At 34.6% G+C, this 20,345-nt stretch overlaps 1 protein-coding gene across 1 annotated transcript; it reads left to right on the top strand.

Annotated features, from left to right (window-relative positions):
• The first annotated feature begins 939 nt into the window (after positions 1 to 939).
• On the top strand, positions 940 to 1,575 carry LOC104592069 (uncharacterized). Its single transcript, XM_010251224.2, has one exon. It carries the CDS (start codon positions 940 to 942, stop codon positions 1,573 to 1,575), a length of 636 nt encoding a protein of 211 aa, XP_010249526.1.
• Positions 1,576 to 20,345: the final 18,770 nt, after the last annotated feature.

Raw genomic sequence — 20,345 nt, 5'->3', positions numbered from 1 at the left:
ATAAAGGGATCAATTTGCAATTGTGTCAAAAACTTTAATAGAATGATTACAATTACTAAATACTAAAGTAAACTTTAAGAGGGTTTTACCAATGCACCCAATACTAAAATATGGAAATATGGCTTGTTCGGAGACTCGGAGTTACGTTGGCTGTAGGGCGCAGGCTATTATTAGCATTTGTCCATTTCCAACTGATACTTCTTACATTCTCAGTATAACTCGCCATGAAAGAAGGTCAAGTTGCCGACTTCGTATCTGCCGTTGGATTTAAGATGTAGGGAGGAAAAGCTGACTATTCACTAGTACGATTAGTGATCAATGGTGGGGCCCAACACTTGGAGATATAGTAGCCCACGTATGAGGGTAGGTGAATGCAATTCATTCCCGCCAACCCTTTCTCGCTGGCTTCGGGTCAATCCCTCCCCTTCACCACTAAATTCGGGGGGAGCGAGAGACTGAAGAGAGTGACTGGTTGATGATTTCCATCAGAAAGAGACTTGATTAGTAAACCGGAATAACGGAATTTCCCCAAAACTATTCCCATTATCACTTTTATGCAGTAGTTTTTACAAGTTACAAGCTTCTGTTAAGTTAGGGCAGTTTCGACAATCACAGAAATCTAAATATCTATAATCATTGAAGCCAAAGTAAATATATAGAAACGCAAGGGACCTTCTAGTAATCTCGGTTAATTAATTCTCGAAATAAAATCGAAAAACAAAAAAAAAATGTCCACCACCTTTTCTTTCCCATACTCATTTATTAAATAATCAAAATGAACTTAAATCTTCTCTTTTGTCCTCTTCCCTGACGGCCCTTCTTTAAATACCTCCACCCTCCTTCCATCGAAGGGTCATAGAAATTCCTCCAGATCTCTCTTTCTATCTGAGATCTCAAAGGAAAACCTTCTCTCTCTTTCTCTCTGAACCTATAGAGAAGATGGAATCGAGTCCACCGGACATAGCCAAGAGACTGTGGAACATCGTACGTGTAGTGTTTTACATGCTGAGAAAAGGCATCTCGAAGCGGAAACTAATGATGGATCTTCACCTGATGATGAAACGCGGCAAGATCGCAGGGAAGGCGCTGGGCAACCTGATGTTCCATCACCACTCCAACTTCAGTTGCCGGTCGAACGACGTACAGCTGTCGTTCGTCGCTCCTCGTGAGTACGAGTTTAGCTGCAGCAACAGCCCAGCCTACCCCTCTTACTTCCCGTTTCACGTCAACAAGCGCAAGAACCACCATTCCTACACCTCCCATTCTCACCAGCACCATCAAGACGACGCAGCAACCATTAATGCGGTGCAGAAGATGTTGGAGATGTTGAGCAATGACGTTATTTCGGAGCCGTCTCCGTTGGTAAATCTGCCGGGGTTCGGGAAGAGCCCCATGGCACGGCAGTTGCGGATAACGGACTCGCCGTTCCCGTTAAGATCCACTGACGAAGACAGCCATGTTGACAAGGCAGCTGAGGAGTTTATCGAAAAGTTTTACAAGGATTTAAAGCTGCAGAACAGGATGGCTGCCCTCGAAGCACGCTACCAAGGAATGTGGTCCCCAAGTTCCGGTTGAGGTTCCGGCAGGGAATCGTTGTCAGGTTCCAGCTCTGTACGTAGATTGCCGGCAATAATCCAATTCAGCTTCATTCAGCGCTAATTTTCTCTTTTTTCTTTTCTTTTCTTTTTCTTTTTCTCCTCGATGTTACTGTTGAATCAATAAATGATTTCTATGAATTCCTGGCTTCTGTCCGTTAGAAAGCTTGTATTATGAGTGTATAGTCCGGCTATGGAGATCTAGTCATGATTTTTATGAATTCCTGCTCTCTCTCTCTCATAACTTTCTTCTTTTTATTTTCCTTTTTTTTCCTAATAGATCGCCTCTCTCTTGTGGTTGTTCGTGGTACTTCATTTGAGTTTAGGTCACGTGCCATGCACGACTGCAGTTACAGATACAGCACAGGGGGAAGCAGAAATTAAGCATGTGCTTTTTCTTGATTTTTCGATCAGAATAACAAAAGTTGGGTTTTTCTTTAATTGAAAAAATATATATTTATCGATCAGGGAACTGCGCTTCGGTTTCAGCCCTAATTAAGCGACGCCCTCAATTGCTTATCAGTTGATGCAAAACTTAATTAAGCGCATTACCTGTCTGACGAGGGAACCAATCACTAACAATTAATAAGGTTAAGAGGAAAAAGTGAGGCATCACCCTCAAAACCATAATTTACATAGCAAAGAGATAGAGACATGCATGGCATGCAGTTAATTATCTCATTACCATTTTTTTGTCAAGAGAGTAACAAGGTATTATATTTAGATAAAAAAAAAGAAGAAGTACAGGGATGTACAAGGCAACGAATGCTTTATTAGACTTTCTACTGCTAAAGTTGGGCGCGTATGTGGAGTAGGTATTTGCTAGTAAAGCTTTATGCAGCAAAGAATGCTTTACTAGACTTTCTACTGCTAAAGATTTTCTTTTTCTTTTCTTTTCTATTTTTTATAAGTCAAGTTGTTAACAAAGCAAAGCGTTTGTGGTTGGTTGAAGCAGCCAACACTTAGGATCTGTTTTTCTTATTACAGATTTGGAATCGGAATGGTATATTCCTCGTCTGTTTGGTTTAGATGAAAATTGGGAATAGAAATTGGTTAAAATGGGATTTTCATTTTTAAAGGGAGAGAGAGGGAATAGTTATTCTATTAAAAATAGGAATTGGATTATAATTTTACCCAATAAGTCAGACTGGTCATTCTGATTCTAATTCTAGACTAAGGTTTTAAAAATCGACCTGGAAATAGAACCGTTTTAGCTATTGGTTTTTTGGTCAACGGTTCAACCATCTGGATCGAACAATTCGGACGGTTTGCAACTTTGCATTAGGGCAAATATTTATAGGTTTATATAAAAAAGGAGAATGAAGAAGAAATTGTTGTCGGCTGAGAAAGAAAAAAGAAAGAAAGAAGAAAAGAAATAAAAAAAGGAAGAAAGGAAGGAAGAAAAGAGAAAGGGAAAAAAGAAAAGAAGAGAAAGGAAAGGAAGAAGGGAATGAGGGAAGAAGAAGGAAAAGGGAAGGGGGGAAGAAGGAAGAGGAGGAGGATGATATGCTCACCGGCGACGATAATGGCGATGGCGAGGCGGGGGCAACAGAGTTCTCAGATCTCATATCTGAGATTGATTTCTCTGCAACGTTTGTACTTTCTTCTTCTTCTTCTTCTTCTTCTTCTTCTTCTCTCTCTCTCTCTCTCTCTCTCCTAGATATCAGATCTGAGTTCATGTTTCAAACTGGATCTCAGATCTGAGTTTGATTGTTTCTCTCCTCTCTGCAACTTTTTTAAACTACGAACCGCTGTCCGAGCCAAATGAATTGACGGTTCGACCACCCAAGTCATCAGTTTTCTGACAAAGTCAACGATTTTGACCCAAGAACAAACGAGTTAGGGGTGAAATGGAACCGATTGCTTGGATGGTTTCTGAACCGAACAGTTCGACCATCCAAATCAATGAACATTAATCATTAATGGAGTGTGTTCAATAATCAAAAATTAAAATATCAATATGCTCAATACCAAAACATAAATATCGATGCATATCAATATAGCTGATACTCAATTCTTTTGTTTCTTTTTTTTTATTTTATTTTATGATGATTAAGGGGTTGGGAAAGAAGACTAAAATGTTTTTAACATTTAAAAAAATTCGTGGATTGGTATATTCAAATGCATCCAAGTCTCAATATTTTAATCCTTATCAATAATTACGTAGTATATTCATATATTAATAATCAAAATATCCCCATTACTCTTTCAGTTGGGCATTCTAATCTCTCTCTCTTTATATATACCGCATAAGGACGGTTCGGAATGTTTTTGGGGTCATGATTGGATGCAAGTGCAAGATATATAGAGAATTATTTGAATTGAAAGGAAGATGAGTTGAAGGCTTCTCTCTAATTGATTCATAAAGAGGCTGGGGTTGATTTGCCAACTGGTTGGAAAGAGATTGCGCAGAAAGAGAAAAGAACTATTGAAAGCAGGTTGCCCATATCCTTCATCATCAGTGAGAGGTTAGATTGAAATCAGAGGATGCATGCCACAAATTTCTAGTGAAGGCCATGACCACTCTTCTTCGTCATACAGGTGTCCCATAGTGATTACTAATTTGAATTATCAAGGTCTTAATCCAACTGCATGTGACCTTCTCTTATAATTATGTCTTTATTCCTATCCATACGATGATGGGCAGAATAATTTTGTTTTTCTTGATAATTGACCTGAAAATAGCCTACCTTTTTTGTTTAATTAATTTCTTTTTTTTCCTTGTACACCTGCTCTTGGAGCTGCCAAACAAGCTGGTCCATGGCCTAATAATTTATTAGCATTATAACATATATCCAAACACAAACATTTGAAAAGCAGTGGAAAATATGTGCCGCTTGATTATGTTTGATCAACCTTTTCATAGCTTCCAAATGTTAGGCAGCCCCTTGGATTAATTGGTCACCAATTAGCTAGGTTGTGTTTGGAAGGGAAAGGTAAACGTATACAGTTTTAGGGTTAAGTAAATGATTTATTGGCACAACAATAATTGAGCAACCAAAGCATATTATTGGGAGAAAGTTCAACAGATTTTGACAATAAATGGTAACAAGACAAATATATGGCCAGAATTTAAAAGGAACGTGCATGAGAAGGAGAAATCAAGGTTGAAATTTTCAATATGATATGCTCCATTGTATTATATCTTTTTCATGCGATACATCTATTTAAAGTTACTTTTAAGAAACTTTTGTTTTAATACCCAAACTCAAGTTTTGGAGAAAAAAAAAAGTTAAAAAATAAAAAAAAAAAGCATATACAAAATTCAAAGCATTAATACACCCCTTCCGACATATTGGGACATATGTCGGAATTATTACAATAATGGTACAATTGAATTCATATGTCATGAAATTTTAATTAAGGGGCCAATATATGTGTCATGGGTACCAAACTACCAATATATGAATTAATTCAAATGAAATCATTCTATTATACGTGTGAATCCAAACAGGCTTCTAAAATGAGATTGAATGAGGGGATGATGAGCATGGATGAGCATAGATCTGTTTTAAAGGGTCCCAATCCCATGCCACTTGTTAAAATATATTTGTGTGTGTGTCTGTATATATATGTATGTATAAATATATTTTAGCAATAAATAATGTATAAATATGTTTTATATATGTTATATGTAATATTTTATATTTAATTTATATTTTTTAATTCAGTTTTTAATTTTTTATTTATAAAAATATTAAAATTGTAATTTGAGCATAAAAAATGGTTTTTTTCACGAAAAATAGTAGAGCAAGGCAACTAAGCATAGATCTCAAAAAGTTACCCAAAATCAAAAAGATAAAAATCACCCCAATCGGACATCGGAGTGCAAAGTTATGGCCTTTGAAAGTTTGTATGCATAGAGTGTGCAACCCGCAACCCAGTCACTGAGTCAAACGGTTCTTGACCAAGTCAATGGTTTTTGACCGTCTAATGGGTCTTGACTGAACCATGGGTTGGTCAATGGTAGGTTGAAAACATTGCATCTCAGCATGCATGGGAGATGTTCCCAATAAATGGTGGGGCATGCGTTGTGGGGTGCGTGTGGAGAACGCTTTGTGCATGGGGTACCTTTGCGAATTCTAGTTGCACGTGTTGTGTGCATGAATGGACACGATGGATACATAGCTACAAGTACAAGTTCATGTAGATGTCTTGCCAATTGAGATACTTCATTTGATGGGGTCTGCTCATATTAAACTACTAGTAATTAAGCATGTGTGTGTTGAATGTGAGATATTTTTCTTCATATTAATTACTTGAATTTTACAGATAGAAATTGAAAATTACAAAAGTAACAACATGATTAAAAATAAATTTAAATGTTTGTAGTAATGTGTACATGCATTGCACGTAGAAATTCTAAATTTTACAATAACAATTATTATTATTATTATTATTATTATTATTATTATTATTATTATTATTATTATTATTATTATTATTATTATTATTATTATTATTATTATTATTATTATTATTATTATATTTTGTATTCTATTTGTCATAAATAAAAATATTTTTTATTTTAACAATTATTTTATTTAATATGACAAATATATAACATTAGAAATATTCTCAAATGTTTTTGACAAAATTTTGTACTTTTTCATTTTTTATGTTCTATCTTTTTTAAATATTTGTTATTCAATTATGACATCATGATTTTCCTTAAAAAGTTGGATCATTGACCCACAACCTAGATAAGAAAATAACTTTGCTTTTAGATCAATTTTAAATTATATATTTCATCTATATTATTTTTTACTTATCACACTTAATTTGTGTTTGACATAATTAATATATAATCTTTTATATATTATTTTGATTATTTGTACTTTTTTGTCTTTATAAAGACTTATTATTTAACTATCATATCATCGATTGATTATTTTAATGCAAATCACTAACCCACCACCCAAAAAAGAAAAGGAATTATTTCTAGGATTGTATTAAATTTCCATATTTGATAAAATCATCTCTCATGTTTACTACTTATTTTTGTTATTTTACCTAAAACTGCTTATTTTTGTTCAATATACTAAACGCATAATATTAGAGGTGCACCCAACATTTTATTTTTTATAAATATATAACATTAGATATGTGCCCGAAATTTTCTCTATTTTTTGTGATTCTTTGTATTTTTTATTTTTAAAAAGTTTATTATTTGACTATGACATCATTTCATCTTTAAGTTGATAGCAAATTTGGCATCCATTTTCATCATTAATAAAAATACTTCTTACGTTTCATACTTGTTTTTGTTTAATATAATGAATATACAATATTAGAGACATGCCCAATTCTTTTTTTTTGTACCATATATTTTAATTTTTATTATTTAATTATGGCATTATTTATTAACCCATTTGACCCCAAATGTTTGAATTTCTTACCCACCACTAGATTGGAAGAAAATGGTTTTTTTCAAAGTATTTATTTTTATACTTAAAATTAATTTTGTGGATTTAATTAGTAGAATTTAATGATAAAAAATATATCTTAAATATAGGATTTAATGAGATAATATATAGGAAACTAGTTTTATTTCCAATTGGTTTTAAATTTTACATTCTATTTCCAATATTGATAAAAACATTTCTTATTTATAATACTTATTATTGTTTTATATGTCAAATATATGATGTTAAAAATGTTTTTAATATTTTTCATTAATTTCTATATTCTTTTCATTTTATCTATTTTTGAATTTCATTATTTAATTGTTGCAACATTAATTTTTATTTTAACAAATATTTTTACTTAATATGATGAATATAGAACATTATAAATGTTTCCAAAAGTTTTCAACAAAATTCTATACTTTTTCATTCTTCGTGTTCTATCTTCTTTTAAACATTTTTTATTCAACTATGACATCATGAATATCTTGGAAAAGTTGAATCATTGACCCACCATCTAGATAAGAAAATAGCTTTGCTTTCGGATCAATTGTAAATTATATATTTCATCTACAATATATAAATAATTTTTACTTATCACACTTAATTTCTGTTTGACATAATTAAGATATAATGTTTTTATTTGTTATTTTGATTACTTGCACTTTTTTATTTTTAAAAAATTATTATTTAATTATAATATCATTATTTAATCTATTTGACCCAAACCACTAACCTACCACCTAAAAATAAAAATAGTTTGATTTCTTGGTCAACATTAAATACAAAGGATCATTGATAGAATTATTTCTTATGTATAATATTTATTTTTTTCAATATAATAAATGTATAATATTAGAAATATACCCAATATTTTTATTTTTTATAAATATATAACACAAAAAAGTGCCCCAATTTTTTCTAATTTTTTCTTTATTTTTGTGATTCTTTGTATTTTTTATTTCTAAATATTTTCTTATTTGATTAGGACATCATTTCATTTATGGGTTGATTTTAGATTTGGCATTCAATTTTCATCATTAATAAAATTACTTCTTACATATAATAATTATTTTTGTTTTGTATAATGAATATATAATATTAGAGATATACACAATTCTTTTTTCTTTTTTGTATTTTATTTTTAATTTATTATTTAATTATGACATTATTAGTTAACCCATTGACCCAAATGGTTAAATTGCTTATCCACTACCAAGAGGGAAGAAATTGGTTTTGTTTTAAATTACTTTTCAAAATATTTATTTTTATGCTATTAAAATTAATATTGTGGATTTAATTGGTAGAATTTAATGATGAGATCTTAAATATATGATTTAATGAGAGAATATACCTTAAATATGAGATTTAATGAGAGAGTATGAAAAATAGTTTTATTTCCAATTGGTTTTAAATTTTATATTCAATTTCCATCATTAATTAAAACATTTCTTATTTGTCATACTTATTATTGTTTAATATGTTGAATATATTATGATAAAAGTGTCCCCATTTTTTTTATTTCTATATTTTTTGCTTTTTATCTATTTCTGAATTTTATTATTTAATTGTGGAAACATGGATTGATCCATTTGACTCAAAATGGTTTAATTTCTTACCACCACCTATATGAAAACACTATTTTTAGGTATATTTTAAAAGTATAAGTTTTTTATGTTATTGAAATTATTAATTTGTTATGTATGGATTTAATTAATAAAATTTAATGACAAGAGAAAACAAAAATACCTTAAATATATGATTCAATGAAGGTAAATGCAAGTTAATAACTTAAATGTTGGATTTAATGAGATAGAATTCAATGCATTGAATATCTTAATATTACCTTTTTCAACTCATTTAATATCAATAACCGATTACCCTATTTGCCCTCTTATTTTATCAATAAATTTAAATATGGAGGAATAAATTTTGTCTTGAGAAATTTCCAGAAATATTTTTATGGCTATTGTGTTTTTTAAAATAGTATAAGTTATACTCTTTTGTTTATGGTCCACATCAGCTCTTTATCCCTACTTAATTATTGGGCCTTTTGCCAAATATAAAAACCTTTCCTATTAATTAATTAATTAATGGGGTTATTTAAGCTTCTTAACTTAGATTACTGACCTACTTTACTTCTATCACGAGGAGGATTAATGTGGCGGACCAGACCTTAGCCATCATATGAAGAGCTTTTATATTTGCCATGTTTGCAATTCTCCAATCTGATATCAGCCTTGAAACTATTGAAGGGAAATTACCAAAAATGAATTATTTCAATATACTATGCCAACTAATTACAGTGAAAGAGAATTTGCATTATTTTTTCTTAATTTTAAAGTTATTTATTCCCATCATTAAGTCCTAAATCAAACACAGTTCATATTTGCGCCCCAAGGGGGCGCCCGACAACATCCCACAGCACATCCCTGTCGTATATTGGAAACATCTCCCGATTATGTGCCAAAAATGATGATGTCATTATCGGGAGATGTTCCTAATACATGGCGGGAATTTGCTATGGGACGTTGTTGGGCGCACATCTGAACTCGATCCAAACACAGACCTCATTCTGTGTTACTTCAATATTTATTATATAAGAACAGAATGTTCTTTACATTCTCTCCCAGCTATTAAGGTTTAAACTTAACTTTCTAGAATCATGTCATTGATAACCTAAATGAAATAATTAATTCAATTAATAGATAAAAATAAAAAAGTAAAAGGGGGTTATACCTATAGGTGTAAATCGGGTCGTGCCGCCCGCGGCCCAGCACGACGATCTGCGAGCCATGCCAGACCATCATAACCATGCGGGTCATGCTAGGCATGGGATTTTAGGTCCATGGACCAGCACGATTGAGTGGGTCGTGCGGCTCGTAGGCTGGCACGACCCAGCCCATATATATTTTATATATTATATATTTATATATTTTTTATATATATTATAATTATATAATAATATATAGTATTAATAAAATAAATATTTTTTTTTAATTTTATTATACTAATTTATTTAATTATTGCATATATAAGAAATTTTATACACAAAATTCATATAAAATTAAAATTTTAAGTTTTTTGTCAATTTTTTTAAATAACTAGCTTTGGTCTGATACACGGCCCGACTTGGCCCAAGGCTTAGCCCACGGACCAGCTCAGCCCTTGGCACGGCACGGTGTCGTGGACCGTGCCGGGCCGATCCCCAAATTTTTCACTAGGAAGGGCAGCACGGCCCGTGATGGCCCACAGGCCAACACGGCACGGCCCGCACAAAGTGCGGGTCGCCCACGGGGCGTGTCGTGCCGGCCCAGCACAACCCTCTTTACGCCTCTAGTTATGCCCTGACTTCGTATAGAAATAAAAAGTAAGAAAAAAAGCATGTTATCTTTGATTATTGATAATCTTTTATAATAATAATAATAATAATAATTAACGAGGGTGGATTTGGCCCTCCAATGACATTGTGACACATGGCATCTCAAAAACACCTAGACACCACCTAAGTGATGATTTGGAGTCCCAAATCGCGGCTCGTCTTTACCCCGTCCTAGCGACCTACCTTTACCGCTGACCGGCGACCTGCCTTCACCGCCGACGTGGCAACCTGCCTTTACGCCGACCTAGCGACCTCGACCACAACTTAGGTCGACTTGCAGCACCTCCTCCAGGGTCAGCCTGTAGCACCTTGTCACCAACAGAAGTGACCTCGACGCGAGGAGCGACCTCCCTCGAGGGCTTGTCGACCTGACTGGGGACCAGGCGGTGACCTGCGAGATGTGCTCGTCGACAAATTCGGCATGCATATCTCGACGCCCCAAGTTTCTCGAAAGTTGGCCCATGTACCGAATGTTCCGGAGGATGGTCAACGTGCATTGTGGTTACCTCTGAGGATCTCAAACCGATTAGGCATGACCTCCCAAAAATCTCGGATGTGGTGCATGAGGCCCAAACAAAACAATGCCTTTATAAAGGCACCAACTCCAATGGCACAAGAGAGAGGCGAATAAGTACATTTTAACTCTCATAATTTCTGATTTTTTAGCTCGCGATCTACTACGAGATTACTAACTTAATCATCGGAGCAACCTCGCTGGGTTAGCCACCTTAGGTCCTCTAACATTGATTCCTTGCAGGTTTCTCTGAAAAGCTACCTAGCTTGGCAATCTACCTACCTCAGCACCCAATCTACCCCCTAGCTCGACAATCAACCTATCTCAGCACCCAATCTACCCCCTAGCTCGACATTCAAGTCCTCATCCAGCAAAAATCCTCCACTTCGGCCTCTAAATCATCTAGAAGTAGTCCAAACAATAATGTACTGCCAAAAAACCCTTCATCAGTAATAATAATAATAACAATAATAATAATAATAATAATAATAATAATAATAATAATCGAGTTATGTTGGTGTTTAAAAGCAATTTTATAGAAGTAGCTGATAAAAGGTTGAATACAAAGATAACATTGTGAATGTAAGCACTGATAGCTAGGAATTTTTTGGGTCATTTATAATATCTCCTAATCATATAGGTGAAGGCAATTTAATCTTGTTATTAACTTTTGGTCTGTGACTCTCATGGAGTGGGGCATCCTGTTCAATTGTGGGTCCACACAATCCCATCCACTCTATAGGAGTGGGACATCCCATTCAATGGTGGGTCCACACTTTCTTCCCCCTTTATGGCGAAAACATTCTATCCCTTTTCATTCTTTCTGGTTTGTTTTGATATAAATAGCAAGAATATAGTTTCCAATTAATACTGTAAATGAGCCAAAAATATAGCTCAAAGTTTTAGTAGAAAAATGTTTCAGACTATTTTTACATTGAAACAGAGAACATACAATTAACACTTGTATTGTATACATTCAACAAACTGGCTATCAAACCCTTTCCCTTTACGTAGTAGTGATATACGTTGAACAAAAGGCTATTCACAGAGTGGGGGTGGCTCGGTGCGCACTCAAAGCAACTCCACTTAAAATAGTACTTATAGCACAACTGTGTCATTGGATCAACACAAACAGATTTAAAGAGGTTTAAGACTTTATGTCTAGCCGTTCTATATATGCAGCCGTTTAGCTACGCAATTACAGAAATACTATATAATAATAAAAACAAAAAGAAAAGCTATTTGAGAAAACGACCTTAATAAAGGCTAGGTAGAAGGCTGGTGGTGGTAGTGCTCTATTATTGAAAGGTCCTACTCATGCAATAAAGAGAAAAGAGACGGAGAGGTTGGTCGCTCTCTCCTCTCATTAAAACTCTCTCTCTCTCTCCAATTGATACCAGTTCTATACCACTTGGTTGATGTTTATCTCTTACGTATAATATATGATATGTATGTTATGGACGAAATGTACTTCCCTCCTTTTATTGATTTTCCTTCGGGTTTTGGGTTTTTTTTTTTTTGAAATTTCAAAGAGGACACTGCAGTGCATGATATCTTAATGCAAGCCACTAGATTCATGCCACATGTCACCCATGTACCCAGAGGCCAAAGCTTAAATTACAGTGATCAATCCACTATACTTTAGGATCTCTTTCTTAAGGGTTCGGATCTGCTACTCATTAATTATTTCTACATCCTTACGCTCGTGACATAACAGCTGCGCATTAGAAATATTTCATTTTTCATGTATAGAGAGATATTTTTAATTTTCCTTGAGGATAGATTTGGGAACAAATAATGAGTAGCAGATCAGGAGTATTTTCTTACTTTTATGGTAATGGCTGAAGTAGCTGAACAGAATAACTGCGTCATATAATTAGGCTAGTTCAGCCGTTTGTCATATAAACATTTAAATCATCACACTGGTTCCAGAAGGTTTGCTCAAGCCCTTCTCATAGTTAAGACTTGTAAGAGCAAGAGCGATGACAACTCAGAAGTCAGAACTCAAAAGAGAGGATCCTAATTCCTGACCGAATGGGGACCATTTGGACCATTTATAATCATTGCCTGCCTTCAGGTCTAAGCAAACAGCGCAAAACCACAAAATATTGGCCTTTGACAGGATTCATTTATACAAGGGACCTGACCTGACCTGACCGGGTTGGGTTGGGTTGGGTTGGTTTATTGAGATTTTTTCAACTGACCTGACCTGACCTGGTCGGATTACCTAAAATTGAAATTGAAATCGACCCTATGTTAAGCAAAACCGACCTGGTCGGTTTAAGTCGGATTGAGTCGGTTTGGGTCGGTTTCGGTTCTAAGTTCAACCATGCTTGAGAGTCAAATTGTATTAGAGATTGTGCTTGAGTTGAGGGGCTAAGGGGGGAAGACCAAGTTAGAATATAAGTTATCAAGAAAATAGAAAGTCAAACTGTATTAGAGAAAGAAGACTGAAATTTGTATATTTCAAGAAACCTTCTAATCTAAGTAAAAAAGAACACCTAATTATAATTGTAATTGGTTGCTTATTTGGTGTAAAAGACCATAGAAACTAGGATCCTTTAATTCTTTTCTTTAAACTTTTCCAAAAAAATGCATTGTCTAGTTGTCTTACAATACTTGCCATTAATGTCATTCATAAATAGAAGACTAGAAATTAAATTAGGTTGTAACTAGGATAGAGACAACTTAGTTAAGTAGGAACTAAGTAGGTTGTAACTACTAACTATGAACTAACTACTGACTACTAAGTCGGTTTATAATTTTTTACAACCCGAAACCGACCGGTATTGAAGAAAACCCGGCCAACTCGGGTTGGGTCGGTCCGGGTTGGTCGGGTTGGTTCTTCTTATGAACAACCCTAATCTTGATGCAATGTGGGTCCCATAACCCTGTACGATGCGTGCGACACTTTTCTGTTGTAGGATTGGAATTTTCATACAACTTATGATCAACCTTTTATTGGCGACTTGGTGTCACGGTCCCGGGATCTGTTATTCACAGAGCGCATCTCACACTAATCTCACAGGCTAACAGATACATCCCATTGTGCATTGGGAATATCTTCTAGAAATAATAATATATAAGTATGAGAAATGTTTCAGATACACGGTGGGATGTGCCTCTCTATTAGGAGCAAATCCAATCTCTCAATGCATTAGTTAAGAGAACGAGACCAAATCTGCTTCTCACACCTGGCGCCTCACATGTGCTTCACACACATCCTATCATGCATTGGGAATATCTCTCGTACTTATTAGTTATTATTCACGGGAAATGTTCCCAATGCACGGCGGATGTACCTGTGAGGCACCCATTTGTGAGGAGCAGATCCCATTACTAAAAGAGCACTCCCTCTGTCATGAATTGGGATCTGTTCCTAATGCCAACAACCCCACAGGCACATCCCGCTGTGCATACACTGGGAACATCTCTCATAAATAATAATACATAAGTACGGGAAATGTTTCCAATGCATGGTGGGATGTACCTGTGAGGTCGGTGTGAGGCGCCATGCATGACGAGCAGATCCAGTCTCCTCTATCATCTGTCAATATAATAGGGATATGAAGAGGTTGCTAACACGTGAGATCCCAGTGAGTTTTAACCGTTGGATTGATTTCGGATTGCATGTTGGGCCTTTTCAAATCCATCGAAACAACATTAGTCCCCTAGGTATGGATATTGGGATTCTAATACTTTTAAAAATCCACGCCTGATGGACCTTAATGGGCAGTTACAATTGATAATATGAATAAGTAAAAAAGTTATAGATTCTGTCAAAGAATACAAAGATTTAGGGAATATGGTCTCGGCTTTTCCTTTTTTTGCTTCAACTTTATGTTGCACGTTTAGGGGCTTTATGGCTCATGCTCAGCCACTCTCGTATGGAGCCTTATTATATTTGGATAATAGTGGCTGATGGCTCCTTCTTCAAAAGCTCAGACTCCCAATATTGAATCAAAGAATTGGGCCTTTTTCACCCAAGGAAGGAAGATGCATGGATCATTCCAATTTTAGGTAAATATGGAAAAGTAAACACCTGCCTCAAAGATACGACACATGAGCACTTGAATGGATGTGTGTTCAAGGTGTTTAATAAGGCTAAAGAATGTTACAATAAAAAAGTTATAAAGGTTAATACAATCCTGCTATGTGAGACTAGAGTATTTTAAATTTTCAATATAATCATATGGCCATCTTATGCTGATAGCTCAATAGTTTTCAATGGTCATTTGGCATTACTCCCGAAGTAGGCCGAGTGGCGAGTGCCCCCTGTTTGGGAGGGCTGTCACGCAGCGGTTTTTGGCATTGCAAGGTGGCATCAAACGAAAAGCTGTTACGTTTGCTAAAAACTCGGGAAAGCCCAAAAAAGCTTATATTGGGTGGTAAATTTACATTGTTTTAGTAGCAGCTCAACCAACCTTTTTTTAGTATGGCCATTATGCATTACATGTATCATGCATGCATTGCATGGTTTTTGAACCACCGTTAATCTGGACAGTTCGACCGTTAGGCGTGACAATCGTCCAGGCAATCAGTTCCATTTTACCTCAAATTGGGTTTTTGATAAAAAGTTATTGGATTAGTCAACGATCTATTGACTCGGGTGGTTAAACCATCGACCTGTTCGACCCGTTCAACGGTTTTAATCGTTTTTATTTTAATTATTTTTTATTTTTTATTAGAACGGAGTCATCCATTCGAACTGAGTGGTCAAACCGTCAATCCAGAAACCGATGGCTATAATGATTCTAATTCTAAATCATTTTTTAAAACATTGATGTATTATTCTCATTCTTGAAGTTGTATTTGGTTTGAAAGAAAAGATACCAGATTTCCCTACCTTAATTCCTACTAAAACCATCTAACCCGCAAATTACAAATTTGAGGTTTTATGGGTAGCGCCTATCCTCGATTGATATGACCATTTGGTAAGATGAAGCGAAAATGCCTATTCTCAATTGCCTTGTAATTTGCATTTGAGGCCCAATATAAGGTACGCACCTCACTGCTCTGTCTCTAGCCTCAAATTAATTGGTGAGGCGCATAGCTCATCTAATCAATCTCTTAACATTAATAAAAAGGAAAAAAATTATGGTTTCCATAATTCAATAAAACTTTATCATTTAGCTAGTTATTAATCAAATAACATATACATTGAAAAGATTCTCCTAATAGTAGTATAATGATTGACTCTGATGAGTTTTTTTTTTTTCTTTTAGCTAAATTTAACATTTTCTTATCTCTATTCTATTCAAATTTTGAAACTATGCATTTGCTACGCTTTTTGTGTTGGATAACTATGATCTATTATATAATATTTTGAAAAATAATAATATAATAATAAAAGGTTATGAACTTCCATGTGCATGACTTCCAACACTTGGATGGAACAAAAATGTCCCTTTAACAATAGATTTTATAGCTAAAATGGTCATTTCTAGGTAAGTGTTTCCTAGAAAAAATTTACCCAGGTAATTGCATTTACCCGAATAACTAACTTACCAAAAATAGAACGAGGCCTAAATGGTAAACATTGTCAACATGCCCTTGATTAATAAATAACCTTGAAGTAGGGGTGTCAATGTACCAACTTTTGGTTGGACCCCATCCAAATCTAATTCAATTTGGACAGATTGAATGGACCAATAAGATACATTGAATTTGATCAATCCAAACTTAATGATCCAAAGTATTTATTGGATTGGAGTGGACTTTGTCCATCCATAATAGATTTATATTGAATTGGGTTGGATTGAACCAACATCTGGTCCATTGATAGAAATAAGAATACAGGTGTCAACAGACCATGTTTGGGTTGGAACCAATCTAAATTAAAATCAATTTGAATATATTGGATGGTTCAGACATTGAATAAGATTGATCCAAAATGGTCCATAGTATTTATCGGATTGGATTGGACCAAATCTAGTCAAATTGACACCCCTTCCTTAAAAAGAAGGGTCAATAATCTCTATAAGAATAACTAGTATGATTATTTCATCAAAAGGGTGTCTGAAAATATGGGTGGAAAACAGGTCAGGCTGAGCCTATATCAGCCCGAGACCAAGTAACTTGGACCAAGCTTTGCCCAATCTAGTTCTTTACAGCTATACAAATATGGCTTTGTTTTCACTTCAGGTCTGGTCCATCAAAGCCTGGATCTACTACTCACACTGTTTTGTTGCTACGTAAAAAAGCAGAAGACTAGTCCCATGTATATGGAACATTGGCATGTCCACTCATGATTGATTATATAGTAAATGATAGACAGCAGTGCAAGCAGCAGATCCTGAATGGATCTATCATTGTCTAAGGATTGTGCTATTTCTTGATACAGTAAAATTCAGATAAAAGTACATTTTAAATCTATTTAAACTCCATTGAACATTGATAGATACTTAAGGCTCCACATTCTTGTAGTGCGACTTTCATGATCTGCACCGGTGAAAAATGTATGGGAGTGCAAACGAGCTAAGAGTAAATTTTGGTATAAAGCTTGTTTGCTCATGAGAAGTAAATGATTTATTTATCACTTTACATGAAAGAGAATTGATGAAAGATATTAGAGAAAGATAGTCGGTTAGTTGGTTAAAGTGTAGCTGTAACTGAGCTGGCAATCTATGAGCGCAATGTCTATATATATGTATACAGCTGAACACAAAGAATATAGTAATGTTTTCCTTTTACTCTGTTTTCGGATTTTCTATTTGTTATGGTATCAGAGCACTGCGAGATTCAGCGCTCAAGACTTTCACCGAAGTCACTGAAATCCACACCGCTGCAATGTCACCGGCATCAGTTGTTTCCAATCTTGATCCGGCATCACCATACTACCTTCACCCATCCGACATTACTGGTGTTGTGTTAGTCTCGTGTCCGATCATATGGGAGAATTACCCCACGTGGTAGAGAACGATGTGAATTGCATTGGAAGCCAATAACAAGTTTTGGCTTTGTGGATGGAACACTACTAAAGCCTGAAGAACCTCCAGCAAAAGTCAGAGCATGGATTAAATGGTCACAGCATGGATCTTTAATTCTCTTGCACGACAATTTCATGAGAGTGTTGCATAGACATTGAAGAAAGGTTTTCCCAAGGTCACGGTTCAAGCTATATCAACTAAAGTGATTGTGGGATCTTTCACTGTTGCATCAAGTAACCTCCTATTACATGAGGATGAAAGGTCTTTGGGATGGAGTTGTGGTTTTCTCTGATATACCTGAGTGTTCTTGTGGATAGGGGCTGGCAATCTTGACCCCAATCCACCCAATTTATTGATGGGTCAATATGGATCGAGCAATGTCAGTGGAAAAGGGTTAGCATGGGTTGGGTCAAAGTCAACTCTATTTATATTCGCGTACACTTTCAAACCACTATGCCACATTTGCTTTTGACAATAAAAGTGAAATAAAATAGATTTTATTAACTTTCATGTTCACATGCAATTTTATAAAGGACTTTATGAAAGCACTTTTACATGATAGTACTTTTGTAAAATGACTTTTACAAAAACAATTTATGAAAGTACTTTTACAAAAACACTTCTATGAAAGCATAAAGCACTTTTATAAAAGTATTTTTATGAAAGCACTTTTACAAAAATACTTTTACATGAAAGCACTTTTACAAAAATATTTTTTACATGAAAGCACTTTTATTAAAGTACTTTTACGAAAACACTTTTATGAAAGCATAAAGTACTTTTACACAAAAGCACTTTTACAAAAGTACATTTACACTAAAGCACTTTTATTAAAGTACTTTTACTAAAACACCTTTATGAAAGCATAAAAGTACTTTTACGAAAGTACTTTTACGAAAGTACTTTTACACTAAAGAACTTTTATTAAAGTACTTTTACAAAAACACTTTTATGAAAGCATAAAAGCACTTTATAAAAGTGCTTTCAAAAGTGATTTTATGAAAGTACTTTTATCAAAGCACTTTTATAAAAGGTATGCATTTTTTTTGTATTTTCTACAATTTTCCTGTTATTTTTTGCATTTTTTGTATTTTTTTGGTTCTTTTGGTTTTTTGCAATTTTTCTATATTTTCTAATTTTTTTTGGTACTTTTCTGCATTTCTCCATTTTTTGGTATTTTTTGCGTATTTTCTGATTTTTTTGCAAAAGTTCTGAACTTTCTATATTTTTTTGTAATTTTTGGTATTTTTTTATTTTCTACAATTTTTTTGTTTGTTTTTTTTTTTTGCATTTTCTGTAATTTTTCTTCAATTTTCTACATTTATCTACAATTTTGAGTTTTCGGGTATACAGGTTACCTGACGCGTTTTCGTCACATGGCAGTCTTGAGAGAGATTATTCTCTCAAAATTTATTATTTTGTGTATACGGGCCATCCCGACCCTTTTTTGTATTTATAAGTGAGGGTAGGTGGATTAGTATGGGTGAGGGTGGTTAAAGGTCAATATGGATGGGTCAAGAGGGTCAATATGGGTGGGTCAGGGTGGGTTATGACCCTTTAACTATGATTGATTATGAGTCATGGTGGGTTGGTGGGTCAATATGAGTGGGTTGATATTCAACCCTTACCTAACCCAACCCAATCTACCCATTCGCCACCCCTACTTGTGGATCTACAAGAAAATTGATTGCAAAAGATGAGAAAGATAAGGTTCTACAATTCTTTATGGGTCTAACAAATGCCTTCAATAATGTTCGATCTAGCATTCTTGACACTGAACTAATTCTGAATGTGAATTGTGCATATGTAATGGTTATACAAGAAGAGCGCCACCAAGCCATGATTTCTCATAAGGAACCACTGGTTGATACTACTGTTGCTTTCTCTATCGCAACAAATAAATTTGGTACTCGGAACAGTGGTAACCAGATCAGACCTAAACCTAAATGTGAACACTGCAAGAAAACAAGACATACCAGAGAAAGATGCTTTGAACTCTTCGGTTATCTTGAAGATTGGGAGAAGGGTCGATCAACCAAGAATTTCAAGAATGGGAAATCAACTCATGCAACCTGTGTTAAGGGTGAATCATCTAGCTCTCAGAAAGTATCACTTGGATCCCTCACTATAGATCAATACAAGCAATTGTTGAGGCTGTTAAATGATGATAATCGAGATCCATTGGCCACTTCAACCATGACCGGTAAGGATCCTTCTACTCCCTTAATAGATTTGAACATTTGAATTTTAGAGAATGGGGCTTCAGACCACATGACCCCTGACAAAACTATGTTCACTCACTATGAAGCCTTAATAACTTCTTTCTCTATTAGATTACCCAATAATTGCCTTTTGCATGCCACTCATAAAGGAACAGTTACATTGAGGTCTGATCTTGTAATTTAGAATGTCCTATATGTGCCTAACTTCAAGTATAATCTCTTATCTATAAGAAGACTTACAGCATAATTTAACTATGTTGCTTTCTTTTTTTTTTTCCACATCTTGTGTTATAGGACC

Source organism: Nelumbo nucifera, chromosome 8, assembly GCF_055504915.1.
Source record: "Nelumbo nucifera cultivar China Antique chromosome 8, China Antique-T2T, whole genome shotgun sequence".
In the NCBI taxonomy this organism is placed as follows: Eukaryota; Viridiplantae; Streptophyta; class Magnoliopsida; order Proteales; family Nelumbonaceae; genus Nelumbo; species Nelumbo nucifera.
This window is presented reverse-complemented; position numbering and strand designations above follow the sequence as displayed.

Coding starts and splice junctions, on each gene's coding strand:
- LOC104592069 (XM_010251224.2), top strand. CDS start 940: ATGGAATCGAGTCCACCGGACATAGCCAAGAGACTGTGGAACATCGTA.